At 57.6% G+C, this 13275-nt stretch overlaps 1 protein-coding gene across 4 annotated transcripts in view; it reads right to left on the bottom strand.

Moving 5' to 3' along the window:
• Nucleotides 1–13275, bottom strand: part of LOC138638852 (DNA (cytosine-5)-methyltransferase 3A) — a 254664-nt gene that overhangs the window by 28785 nt on the left and 212604 nt on the right. For 3 of the 4 annotated variants that reach the window (XM_069728517.1, XM_069728519.1, XM_069728521.1), the window contains 4 exons: nucleotides 3538–3750; nucleotides 3305–3463; nucleotides 3071–3178; nucleotides 36–192 (listed from right to left, as the gene is read on the bottom strand). In XM_069728517.1, the coding sequence (XP_069584618.1) occupies nucleotides 36–192; nucleotides 3071–3178; nucleotides 3305–3463; nucleotides 3538–3750 (637 nt within the window). Of the gene's footprint in view, nucleotides 1–35; nucleotides 193–3070; nucleotides 3179–3304; nucleotides 3464–3537; nucleotides 3751–6685; nucleotides 6779–13275 lie in introns of those variants that run through there. The other variant, XM_069728520.1, reaches the window with a different exon arrangement.

Genomic DNA, 13275 nt, shown 5'->3' with positions numbered 1-13275 from the left:
CGCCCGTCTTCCAGCAGACACCTGCCGTCTCTCACCCTCCGGGGGCTCCAAGCCCTTGGGCCCTGATGGCTGGAAGCCGCCCAGCGCCCACTCGATCATCTGCTTGTTCTGAATGTCTACAGACTTGGAGGTGTCGCTCTCGTCATTCTCGGGGCATGATGGGAAAGCCTTCCTGGCCCTTGTGCTGGCCACCTGCAGGGAAACGGGGCGAGATGGGGCGAAGGTGAGACGCAGGAAGTGGTGGCAGGGAGCGCTGGAAGAGGGTCAGACGGGGTCACAGGCAGACAGGCGATTCCTGGGCGTGACCATGGAAAGCAATATGGCTGACAGCGACTGACAGCTCAGAAAAAGTGAGGGGCACAGGCAGGGTCCTATGTTCAGCTGGAGGTGTGGGGGCACAGGTAGGGTCCTATGTTCAGCTGGAGGTGTGGTGGGCACAGGCAGGGTCATATATTCAGGTGGAGGTGTGGGGGCACAGGCGGGGTCCTATGTTCAGCTGGAGGTGTGGGGGGAACAGGCGGGGTCCTATGTTCAGCTGGAGGTGTGGGGGGCACAGACAGGTCCTATGTTCGGCTGGAGGTGTGGGGGGCACAGGCGGGGTCCTATGTTCAGCTGGAGGTGTGGGGGCACAGGCGGGGTCCTATGTTCGGCTGGAAGTGTGGGGGGCACAGGCGGGTCCTATATTCAGCTGGAGGTGTGGGGGGCACAGGCGGGTCCTATGTTCAGCTGGAGGTGTGGGGGGCACAGGAGGGTCCTATGTTCAGCTGGAGGTGTGGGGGGCACAGGAGGGTCCTATGTTCGGCTGGAGGTGTGGGGGGCACAGGCGGGGTCCTATGTTCAGCTGGAGGTGTGGGGGCACAGGCGGGGTCCTATGTTCGGCTGGAAGTGTGGGGGGCACAGGCGGGTCCTATATTCAGCTGGAGGTGTGGGGGGCACAGGCGGGGTCCTATATTCAGCTGGAGGTGTGGGGGGCACAGGCGGGGTCCTATATTCGGCTGGAGGTGTTGGGGGCACAGGCGGGTCCTATGTTCAGCTGGAGGTGTGGGGGGCACAGGCGGGTCCTATATTCAGCTGGAGGTGTGGGGGGCACAGGAGGGTCCTATGTTCAGCTGGAGGTGTGGGGGCACAGGCGGGGTCCTATGTTCAGCTGGAGGTGTGGTGGGCACAGGCGGGTCCTATATTCGGCTGGAAGTGTGGGGGGCACAGGCGGGTCCTATATTCAGCTGGAGGTGTGGGGGGCACAGGAGGGTCCTATATTCAGCTGGAGGTGTGGGGGCACAGGCGGGGTCCTATGTTCAGCTGGAGGTGTGGTGGGCACAGGCCGGTCCTATATTCGGCTGGAAGTGTGGGGGGCACAGGCGGGTCCTATATTCAGCTGGAGGTGTGGGGGGCACAGGCGGGTCCTATGTTCAGCTGGAGGTGTGGGGGGCACAGGCAGGTCCTATATTCAGCTGGAGGTGTGGGGGGCACAGGCGGGTCCTATGTTCAGCTGGAGGTGTGGTGGGCACAGGCGGGTCCTATGTTCGGCTGGAGGTGTGGGGGGCACAGGCAGGTCCTATATTCAGCTGGAGGTGTTGGGGGCACAGGCGGGTCCTATGTTCAGCTGGAGGTGTGGGGGGCACAGGCGGGTCCTATATTCAGCTGGAGGTGTGGGGGGCACAGGCGGGTCCTATGTTCAGCTGGAGGTGTGGGGGGCATAGGCGGGTCCTATACTCAGCTGGAGGTGTGGGGGGCACAGGCCAGTCCTATGTTCAGCTGGAGGTGTGGGGGGCACAGGCAGGTCCTATATTCAGCTGGAGGTGTGGGGGGCACAGGCGGGTCCTATGTTCAGCTGGAGGTGTGGGGGGTACAGGCAGGTCCTATGTTCAGCTGGAGGTGTGGGGGGTACAGGCAGGTCCTATGTTCAGCTGGAGGTGTTGGGGGCACAGGCAGCTCCTATATTCAGCTGGAGGTGTTGGGGGCACAGGCGGGTCCTATATTCAGCTGGAGGTGTGGGGGGCACAGGTGGGTCCTATGTTCAGCTGGAGGTGTTGGGGGCACAGGCAGGTCCTATATTCAGCTGGAGGTGTTGGGGGCACAGGCGGGTCCTATGTTCAGCTGGAGGTGTTGGGGGCACAGGTGGGTCCTATATTCAGCTGGAGGTGTGGGGGGCACAGGCGGGTCCTATATTCAGCTGGAGGTGTTGGGGGCACAGGCGGGTCCTATATTCGGCTGGAGGTGTGGGGGCACAGGCAGGGTCCTATATTCAGCTGGAGGTGTGGGGGGCACAGGAGGGTCCTATATTCAGCTGGAGGTGTGGGGGGCACAGGTGGGTCCTATGTTGAGCTGGAGGTGTTGGGGGCACAGGCAGGTCCTATATTCAGCTGGAGGTGTTGGGGGCACAGGCGGGTCCTATATTCGGCTGGAGGTGTGGGGGCACAGGCAGGGTCCTATATTCAGCTGGAGGTGTGGGGGGCACAGGAGGGTCCTATATTCAGCTGGAGGTGTGGGGGGCACAGGTGGGTCCTATGTTGAGCTGGAGGTGTTGGGGGCACAGGCAGGTCCTATATTCAGCTGGAGGTGTTGGGGGCACAGGCGGGTCCTATGTTCAGCTGGAGGTGTGGGGGGCACAGGCAGGTCCTATATTCAGCTGGAGGTGTTGGGGGCACAGGCGGGTCCTATATTCGGCTGGAGGTGTGGGGGGCACAGGCAGGTCCTATATTCAGCTGGAGGTGTGGGGGGCACAGGCGGGTCCTATGTTCAGCTGGAGGTGTGGGGGGGCACAGGCAGGTCCTATATTCAGCTGGAGGTGTGGGGGGCACAGGCAGCTCCTATATTCAGCTGGAGGTGTTGGGGGCACAGGCGGGTCCTATATTCGGCTGGAGGTGTGGGGGCACAGGCAGGGTCCTATGTTCAGGTTCAGGCACAGGTGAGGTCCTATGTTCGGCTGGAGGTGTGGGGGGCACAGGCGGGTCCTATGTTCGGCTGGAGGTGTGGGGGACACAGGCAGGGTCCTATGTTCGGCTGGAGGTGTGGGGGGCACAGGCGGGGTCCTATTTTCGGCTGGGGGGGTACTGTCGGCCCTGCTCACCTGTAGCACTTCGTAGATGGCCTTCCTGTACATGGGTTGCTTGCTATATGTTGCTTGGTGGAAGGTGTTGGCGAACGAGCTGAGGGCCATGAGCTTCTCCACGCAGACCTGTCGGAGATTATACCGTTATAAATCACTCTGGGTCACCTGGTCAGGGGCGTGGTCACCTGCTCAGGGGCATGGTCTCCTGTTCAGGGGCGTGGTCACCTGCTCAGGGGCGTGGTTACAACTTACCACGGAAAACTTGCCATCTCCAAACCACATGACCCAGCGAGTCCCCTCCGCCGCCCGGCTGCGTCCAGTCATCCACCATGACACAATGCGTCCCGGCCACCAGGAGAAGCCTCGGAGCTTCCCCCAGACCAGCTCCCCGATGCCGAAGCCTCGCCCGTCCTGCGAGATACAAGAGGGGCGCTAATCTCCAGTCACACCTACTACACTCGCTACTCCTCTCCTCCTCCCCTGACCTCATACTCTGCATCATCGTCCGCTGACTTGGAGGTGTTGTTATCCACGGCATCGGCCACCACGGGCTCAGGAGTGGTGGCCACGGTGGGGGAGGCCGGGTCTGTGGGCTGCTGGGAGGCCGGTGGGGAACTCTCCTCCTCCTTCTGGGGGTTACTGGACACCGTCTCCTCCATGGCGTTGATCACAGCGACCAGCTGCTGCTTCTTCTCAGCCTGCGGACAAATGGAAATGGGATCAGTGAAGGACGACCCTGGAGCGGAGGGCAATGGCGTACACCCACCACAGCAGACCGATCCCCCGAGCGAGGAGCCCACAGTCACCCCAGTAACATCAGCCGTGCAGACCCACCGATCCGCACTGAGAGGGGTAATGAGAATGAATGGCGGTACCAACGTTATAGCAAATTGCGATGTATAATAACCAGCACATTATACAGAGCCTTCAAAAAGTCTTCATACCCCGTGTGAACATTTCCACTTTTTTCACGTTACAGCCACAAATTTACATAAATTTTATTGGGATTTTGTGTGATACAACAAGTAATAAGGATTTGTGACGTGTAAAGGAAATGATACGGGATTTCTGGGAATTGTGAGGTGCATTAGTATTCAGCCCCCTGCGGTCTGATCCCCCTGAATAACATCCTGAGTGACCAATCGCCTGCATAGATCCCATCATTAGCACATTGCGTCCTCCTGGGTGCGATTTCTTCTCGGTATAACTACAGATGTTCTGTGAAGGCCTCAGAGGTTTGTGTGAGAACGTCAGAGATCAAACATGACCATGGAAACCCAAGGAGCTCACCAGACAGGTCAGGGATAAAGTTGTGGAGAAGAGGAAAGCAGGGATAAATTATAAAAAAATAGCCCAAGCTCTGAACATCTCACAAAGCATTAATCCATCATACAAGAATGGAATGAAGGGGAGAATCTGACCACAGGACAACTATTAGTCGTATACTCCACATATCTGGCCTTTGTGAAAGCGTGGAAAGAAAGACATTTTTGAAAGTTATAAGAAATCCCATTTGTAGTTTGCAAAAATCCAGGTAGGGGGCACAGTGAGCGTGTGGAAGAAGGGGCTCTGGTCAGAGGAGACGAAAGGAAACCGCCATGTATGAACTAACACTGCACATCACCCTGAAAACACCATCCCCACTGTTACACATGGTGGCAGCATCCTGCTGTGGGGAGGCTTTTCTTCAGCAGGGGCAGGGAAAATGGTTAGAGGTGATGAGAAGATAGATGGAAGTAAATACAGAGCAATCCTGGAGGAAAACCTGCTGCAGGAGACTTGAAACTGGGGCATAGGTTCACCTTCCAGAAGGAGAACCCCAAATATCCTGCCAGAGTTACAATGAAGGGTTAGATCAGAGCATATTCCTGTGTCTGAGCGGCGCAGTCACCGTCCAGACCCAAATCCCAGAGAATCTGTGACAAGACGCGGAAATTACTGATAACAGACGTCTCCATCCAATGTCACTGAGCGAGAGGGCAAAGAAGAAGGGACGAAATGTCACCTCTAGATGTTCAAAGCCGGAGAGACAGACCACAAGAGACTGCAGAGAAAGATGGGAAAGACAGACCCCAAAAGACTGCAGAGAAAAGAGGGAGAGACAGACCCCAAAAGACTGCAGAGAAAGATGGGAAAGACAGACCCCAAAAGACTGCAGAGAAAAGAGGAGAGACAGACCCCAAAAGACTGCAGAGAAAAGAGGAGAGACAGACCCCAAAAGACTGCAGAGAAAGATGGGAAAGACAGACCCCAAAAGACTGCAGAGAAAGGAGGAGAGACACACCCCAAAAGACTGCAGAGAAAAGAAGAGAGACAGACCCCAAAAGACTGCAGAGAAAAGAGGAGAGACAGACCCCAAAAGACTGCAGAGAAAAGAGGAGAGACAGACCCCAAAAGACTGCAGAGAAAAGAGGAGAGACAGACCCCAAAAGACTGCAGAGAAAGATGGGAAAGACAGACCCCAAAAGACTGCAGAGAAAAGAGGGAGAGACAGACCCCAAAAGACTGCAGAGAAAGATGGGAAAGACAGACCCCAAAAGACTGCAGAGAAAAGAGGAGAGACAGACCCCAAAAGACTGCAGAGAAAGGAGGAGAGACAGACCCCAAAAGACTGCAGAGAAAGATGAAGAGACAGACCCCAAAAGTGTGCAGGGAAAGCTGGAGAGACCGAGAGAGACCTCAGGAACAACAGAGAGACCTCTTGTAGATTGTGTGGCCAGTATATGTGAGTGTACAGGAGAATTTGGTATGGAATAGATAATGTCAATGGTTGAGGGAGAGAACACTGCAAGAGACACAAAAGTGACAACCAACACTCCAGGTGTAACTCCTCACTGCCACTAACCACCAGGGGTGCTGACATTAACTCCTCATCTCCCCAAGTCATCAGGGGTGCTGACATTAACTCCTCATCTCCCCAAGTCATCAGGGGTGCCGACATTAACTCCTCATCTCCCCAAGTCATCAGGGGTGCTGACATTAACTCCTCAATTGCCCAAGTCATCAGGGGTGCTGATATTAACTCCCTTCTTCCCCCGACCACTAGGGGTGCCGACATTAACTCCTCACCTCTCCAGATCACTATGGGTGCTGACATTAATGCCTCATCTCCACAAATCACCAGGGGTGACATTAACTCCCTTCTTCCCTCCTCCGGGGGTGCCGATATTAACTCTTCACTGCCCCAGGTCACCAGGGGTGCTGACAATCATTTCTTTTTGGCAGGGTGGCCTCGTGTAGCTGAATATTGCTGCAGACATCACACTGTTACTGCCCCTCACGTGACAGGTGGCACAGAGCGCAGCCATCTGCCCGCTCCATCACTGGCAGGTTACACATCACTCTGTCCTCACAGCTCCCCCCAGCGGTGCACACAGGGATGGCAGTACATAAGCGCTGTGTGCTCCCCCTGGTGGCCGCCGGCGGGCGGTGCAGGGAGCAGACATGTGGCTGCTCGGACATAACAACCTGTGACCAGTTACTGCGGGGGATCCGGGTCCTTCTATAAGGGGCCCCTGGGCACAAGGCAGCAGGGAGCCAGGGGCCACACGTGTGCACACAGCTGCTGCCCGCTCCCAGGTGCCACCTGAGCCCAGTGCAGCGCCGCAGCACATAGTGAGGGTCATACTGCACCTCTGCTGTGGCAGGCGCCATGCTCCTCCTGCCCATGGTCCTCGGTGTGGAGAGCTGTGCGCACAGAGCTGCGGCTGCTGCTAGAAAGGGCCCGAGCTCCAGAGCTGCACTCCTCCTCCAGAGCTGCGGGAAACTTCCAGCCAATCACAGGCCGGATACACACTGCCCCTCACACGAGGCCTGGGGGACCCCAACCCTGAGAGGAGGAGGATGGGGGCTGTAGTCACCGCAGGGCCGAGGAGGATGGGGGCTGTAGTCACCGCAGGGCCGAGGAGGATGGGGGCTGTAGTCACCGCAGGGCCGAGGAGGGTGGGGGCTGTAGTCACCACGGGGCCGAGGAGGATGGGGGCTGTAGTCACCGCAGGGCCGAGGAGGATGGAGGCTGTAGTCACCGCAGGGCCGAGGAGGATGGGGGCTGTAGTCACCACAGGGCCGAGGAGGATGGGGGCTGTAGTCACCGCAGGGCCGAGGAGGATGGAGGCTGTAGTCACCGCAGGGCCGAGGAGGATGGGGGCTGTAGTCACCGCAGGGCCGAGGAGGATGGGGGCTGTAGTCACCACAGGGCCGAGGAGGATGGAGGCTGTAGTCACCGCAGGGCCGAGGAGGATGGAGGCTGTAGTCACCACAGGGCCGAGGAGGATGGGGGCTGTAGTCACCGCAGGGCCGAGGAGGATGGGGGCTGTAGTCACCGCAGGGCCGAGGAGGATGGGGGCTGTAGTCACCGCAGGGCCGAGGAGGATGGGGGCTGTAGTCACCACAGGGCCGAGGAGGGTGGGGGCTGTAGTCACCGCAGGGCCGAGGAGGATGGGGGCTGTAGTCACCGCAGGGCCGAGGAGGATGGGGGCTGTAGTCACCGCAGGGCCGAGGAGAATGGGGGCTGTAGTCACCGCAGGGCCGAGGAGGATGGGGGCTGTAGTCACCGCAGGGCCGAGGAGGATGGGGGCTGTAGTCACCGCAGGGCCGAGGAGGATGGGGGCTGTAGTCACCGCAGGGCCGAGGAGGATGGGGGCTGTAGTCACCGCAGGGCCGAGGAGAATGGGGGCTGTAGTCACCGCAGGGCCGAGGAGGATGGGGGCTGTAGTCACCGCAGGGCCGAGGAGGGTGGGGGCTGTAGTCACCGCAGGGCCGAGGAGGATGGGGGCTGTAGTCACCGCAGGGCCGAGGAGGATGGGGGCTGTAGTCACCGCAGGGCCGAGGAGGGTGGGGGCTGTAGTCACCGCAGGGCCGAGGAGGGTGGGGGCTGTAGTCACCGCAGGGCCGAGGAGGATGGGGGCTGTAGTCACCGCAGGGCCGAGGAGGATGGGGGCTGTAGTCACCGCAGGGCCGAGGAGGATGGAGGCTGTAGTCACCGCAGGGCCGAGGAGGATGGGGGCTGTAGTCACCACAGGGCCGAGGAGGATGGAGGCTGTAGTCACCGCAGGGCCGAGGAGGATGGAGGCTGTAGTCACCACAGGGCCGAGGAGGATGGGGGCTGTAGTCACCGCAGGGCCGAGGAGGATGGAGGCTGTAGTCACCGCAGGGCCGAGGAGGATGGGGGCTGTAGTCACCGCAGGGCCGAGGAGGATGGGGGCTGTAGTCACCACAGGGCCGAGGAGGGTGGGGGCTGTAGTCACCGCAGGGCCGAGGAGGATGGGGGCTGTAGTCACCGCAGGGCCGAGGAGGATGGGGGCTGTAGTCACCGCAGGGCCGAGGAGAATGGGGGCTGTAGTCACCGCAGGGCCGAGGAGGATGGGGGCTGTAGTCACCGCAGGGCCGAGGAGGATGGGGGCTGTAGTCACCGCAGGGCCGAGGAGGATGGGAGCTGTAGTCACCACAGGGCTGAGGAGGATGAGGGCTGTAGTCACCACAGGGCTGAGGAGGATGGAGGCTGTAGTCACCACAGGGCCGAGGAGGATGGGGGCTGTAGTCACCACAGGGCCGAGGAGGATGGGGGCTGTAGTCACCACAGGGCCGAGGAGGATGGGGGCTGTAGTCACCACAGGGCCGAGGAGGATGGGAGCTGTAGTCACCACAGGGCCGAGGAGGAGGGCCGAGGAGGATGAGGGCTGTAGTCACCACAGGGCCGAGGAGGATGGGGGCTGTAGTCACCGCAGGGCCGAGGAGGATGGGGGCTGTAGTCACCGCAGGGCCGAGGAGGATGGGGGCTGTAGTCACCGCAGGGCCGAGGAGGATGGGGGCTGTAGTCACCGCAGGGCCGAGGAGGATGGGGGCTGTAGTCACCGCAGGGCCGAGGAGGGTGGGGGCTGTAGTCACCGCAGGGCCGAGGAGGATGAGGGCTGTAGTCACCGCAGGGCCGAGGAGGATGGGGGCTGTAGTCACCACAGGGCCGAGGAGGATGGGGGCTGTAGTCACCACAGGGCCGAGGAGGATGGGAGCTGTAGTCACCACAGGGCCGAGGAGGATGAGGGCTGTAGTCACCACAGGGCCGAGGAGGATGGGGGCTGTAGTCACCACAGGGCCGAGGAGGATGAGGGCTGTAGTCACCACAGGGCCGAGGAGGATGGGGGCTGTAGTCACCACAGGGCCGAGGAGGATGGGGGCTGTAGTCACCACAGGGCCGAGGAGGATGGGGGCTGTAGTCACCGCAGGGCCGAGGAGGATGAGGGCTGTAGTCACCGCAGGGCCGAGGAGGATGGGGGCTGTAGTCACCGCAGGGCCGAGGAGGATGGGGGCTGTAGTCACCGCAGGGCCGAGGAGGATGAGGGCTGTAGTCACCGCAGGGCCGAGGAGGATGGGGGCTGTAGTCACCGCAGGGCCGAGGAGGATGGGGGCTGTAGTCACCACAGGGCCGAGGAGGATGGGGGCTGTAGTCACCGCAGGGCCGAGGAGGATGGGGGCTGTAGTCACCGCAGGGCCGAGGAGGATGGGGGCTGTAGTCACCACAGGGCCGAGGAGGATGGGGGCTGTAGTCACCACAGGGCCGAGGAGGATGGGAGCTGTAGTCACCACAGGGCCGAGGAGGATGAGGGCTGTAGTCACCACAGGGCCGAGGAGGATGGGGGCTGTAGTCACCACAGGGCCGAGGAGGATGAGGGCTGTAGTCACCACAGGGCCGAGGAGGATGGGGGCTGTAGTCACCACAGGGCCGAGGAGGATGGGGGCTGTAGTCACCACAGGGCCGAGGAGGATGGGGGCTGTAGTCACCACAGGGCCGAGGAGGATGGGAGCTGTAGTCACCACAGGGCTGAGGAGGATGAGGGCTGTAGTCACCACAGGGCTGAGGAGGATGGGGGCTGTAGTCACCACAGGGCCGAGGAGGGTGGGGGCTGTAGTCACCACAGGGCCGAGGAGGATGGGGGCTGTAGTCACCACAGGGCCGAGGAGGATGGGGGCTGTAGTCACCACAGGGCCGAGGAGGATGGGGGCTGTAGTCACCACAGGGCCGAGGAGGATGGAGGCTGTAGTCACCACAGGGCCGAGGAGGATGGAGGCTGTAGTCACCACAGGGCCGAGGAGGATGGGGGCTGTAGTCACCACAGGAGCGGGGCCGAGGAGGATGGGGGCTGTAGTCACCACGGGGCTGAGGAGGATGGAGGCTGTAGTCACCACGGGGCTGAGGAGGATGGGGGCTGTAGTCACCACAGGAGCGGGGCCGAGGAGGATGGAGGCTGTAGTCACCACGGGGCCGAGGAGGATGGAGGCTGTAGTCACAACAGGGCCGAGGAGGATGGAGGCTGTAGTCACCACAGGGCCGAGGAGGATGGGGGCTGTAGTCACCACAGGAGCGGGGCCGAGGAGGATGGGGGCTGTAGTCACCACAGGGCCGAGGAGGATGGAGGCTGTAGTCACCACGGGGCTGAGGAGGATGGGGGCTGTAGTCACCACAGGGCTGAGGAGGATGGAGGCTGTAGTCACAACAGGGCCGAGGAGGATGGAGGCTGTAGTCACCGCAGGGCCGAGGAGGATGAGGGCTGTAGTCACCGCAGGGCCGAGGAGGATGGGGGCTGTAGTCACCACAGGGCCGAGGAGGATGGAGGCTGTAGTCACCACGGGGCCGAGGAGGATGGAGGATGTAGTCACCACGGGGCCGAGGAGGATGGGGGCTGTAGTCACCACGGGGCCGAGGAGGATGGGGGCTGTAGTCACCACAGGGCTGAGGAGGATGGGGGCTGTAGTCACCACAGGGCTGAGGAGGATGGAGGCTGTAGTGTGGTATTGTGCAGTGTATATATACAGTACAGACCAAAAGTTTGGACACACCTTCTCATTTAACGATTTTTCTGCATTTTCATGACTATGAAAATTGTACATTCACACTGAAGGCCTCAAAACTATGAATTGTCACATGTGGAATTATATACTTAACAAAAAAGTGTGAAACAACTGAAATTATGTCTTATATTCTAGGTTCTTCAAATTGCCACCTTTTGCTGTGATGACTGCTTTGCACACTCTTGGCATTCTCTTGATGAGCTTCAAGAGGTAGTCACCGGGAATGGTTTTCACTTCACAGGTGTGCCCTGTCAGGTTTAATAAGTGGGATTTCTTGCCTTATAAATGGGGTTGAGACCATCAGTTGTGTTGTGCAGAAGTCTGGTGGATACACAGCTGATAGTCCTACTGAATAGACTGTTAGAAATTGTATTATGGCAAGAAAAAAGCAGCTAAGAAAAGAAAAACGAGTGGCCATCATTACTTTAAGAAATGAAGGTCAGTCAGTCCGGAAAAATTGGGAAAAAGTTGAAAGTGTCCCCAAGTGCAGTGGCAAAAACCATCAAGCGCTACAAAGAAACTGGTTCACATGAGGACCGCCCCAGGAAAGGAAGACCAAGAGTCACCTCTGCTTCTGAGGATAAGTTTATCCGAGTCACCAGCCTCAGAAATCGCAGGTTAACAGCAGCTCAGATTAGAGACCAGGTCAATGCCACACAGAGTTCTAGCAGCAGACACATCTCTATAACAACAGTTAAGAGGAGACTTTGTGCAGCAGGCCTTCATGGTAAAATAGCTGCTAGGAAACCACTGCTAAGGACAGGCAACAAGCAGAAGAGACTTGTTTGGGATAAAGAACACAAGGAATGGACATTAGACCAGTGGAAATCTGTGCTTTGGTCTGATGAGTCCAAATTTGAGATCTTTGGTTCCAACCACCGTGTCTTTGTGCGACGCAGAAAAGGTGAACGGATGGACTCTACATGCCTGGTTCCCTCCACAGTCACCAGACCTGAACCCAATCGAGATGGTTTGGGGTGAGCTGGACCGCAGAGTGAAGGCAAAAGGGCCAACAAGTGCTAAGCATCTCTGGGAACTGCTTCAAGATTGTTGGAAGACTATTCCCGGTGACTACCTCTTGAAGCTCATCAAGAGAATGCCAAGAGTGTGCAAAGCAGTCATCAAAGCAAAAGGTGGCTACTTTGAAGAACCGAGAATATAGGACATAATTTCAGTTGTTTCACACTTTTTTGTTAAGTATAAAATTCCACATGTGTTAATTCATAGTTTTGATGCCTTCAGTGTGAATGTACAATTTTCATAGTCACGAAAATACAGAAAAATCTTTAAATGAGAAAGTGTGTCCAAACTTATGGTCTGTACTGTATATATACAGGACAGGAGGAGTGGTACTGTGCAGTGTATATATACAGGACAGGAGGAGTACTGTGCAGTGTATATATACAGGACAGGAGGAGTGGTACTGTGCAGTGTATATATACAGGAGGAGTGGTACTGTGCAGTGTATATATACAGGACAGGAGGAGTGGTACTGTGCAGTGTATATATACAGGACAGGAGGAGCGGTACTGTGCAGTGTATATATACAGGAGGAGGGGTACTGTGCAGTGTATATATATACAGGACAGGAGGAGTGGTACTGTGCAGTGTATATATACAGGAGGAGTGGTACTGTGCAGTGTATATATACAGGACAGGAGGAGTGGTACTGTGCAGTGTATATATACAGGAGGAGTGGTACTGTGCAGTGTATATATACAGGACAGGAGGAGTGGTACTGTGCAGTGTATATATACAGGAGGAGTGGTACTGTGCAGTGTATATATACAGGACAGGAGGAGTGGTACTGTGCAGTGTATATATACAGGAGGAGAGGTACTGTGCAGTGTATATATACAGGAGGAGTGGTACTGTGCAGTGTATATATACAGGAGGAGTGGTACTGTGCAGTGTATATATACAGGAGGAGAGGTACTGTGCAGTGTATATATACAGGAGGAGTGGTACTGTGCAGTGTATATACACAGGACAGGAGGAGTGGTACTGTGCAGTGTATATATACAGGACAGGAGGAGTGGTACTGTGCAGTGTATATATACAGGAGGAGTGGTACTGTGCAGTGTATATATACAGGAGGAGTGGTACTGTGCAGTGTATATATACAGGAGGAGTGGTACTGTGCAGTGTATATATACAGGAGGAGTGGTACTGTGCAGTGTATATATACAGGAGGAGAGGTACTGTGCAGTGTATATATACAGGAGGAGTGGTACTGTGCAGTGTATATATACAGGACAGGAGGAGTGGTACTGTGCAGTGTATATATACAGGAGGAGTGGTACTGTGCAGTGTATATATACAGGAGGAGTGGTACTGTGCATTGTATATATACAGGACAGGAGGAGTGGTACTGTGCA

The sequence above is a fragment of the Ranitomeya imitator genome, chromosome 5, assembly GCF_032444005.1.
Source record: "Ranitomeya imitator isolate aRanImi1 chromosome 5, aRanImi1.pri, whole genome shotgun sequence".
NCBI classification, from domain to species: Eukaryota; Metazoa; Chordata; class Amphibia; order Anura; family Dendrobatidae; genus Ranitomeya; species Ranitomeya imitator.
This window is presented reverse-complemented; position numbering and strand designations above follow the sequence as displayed.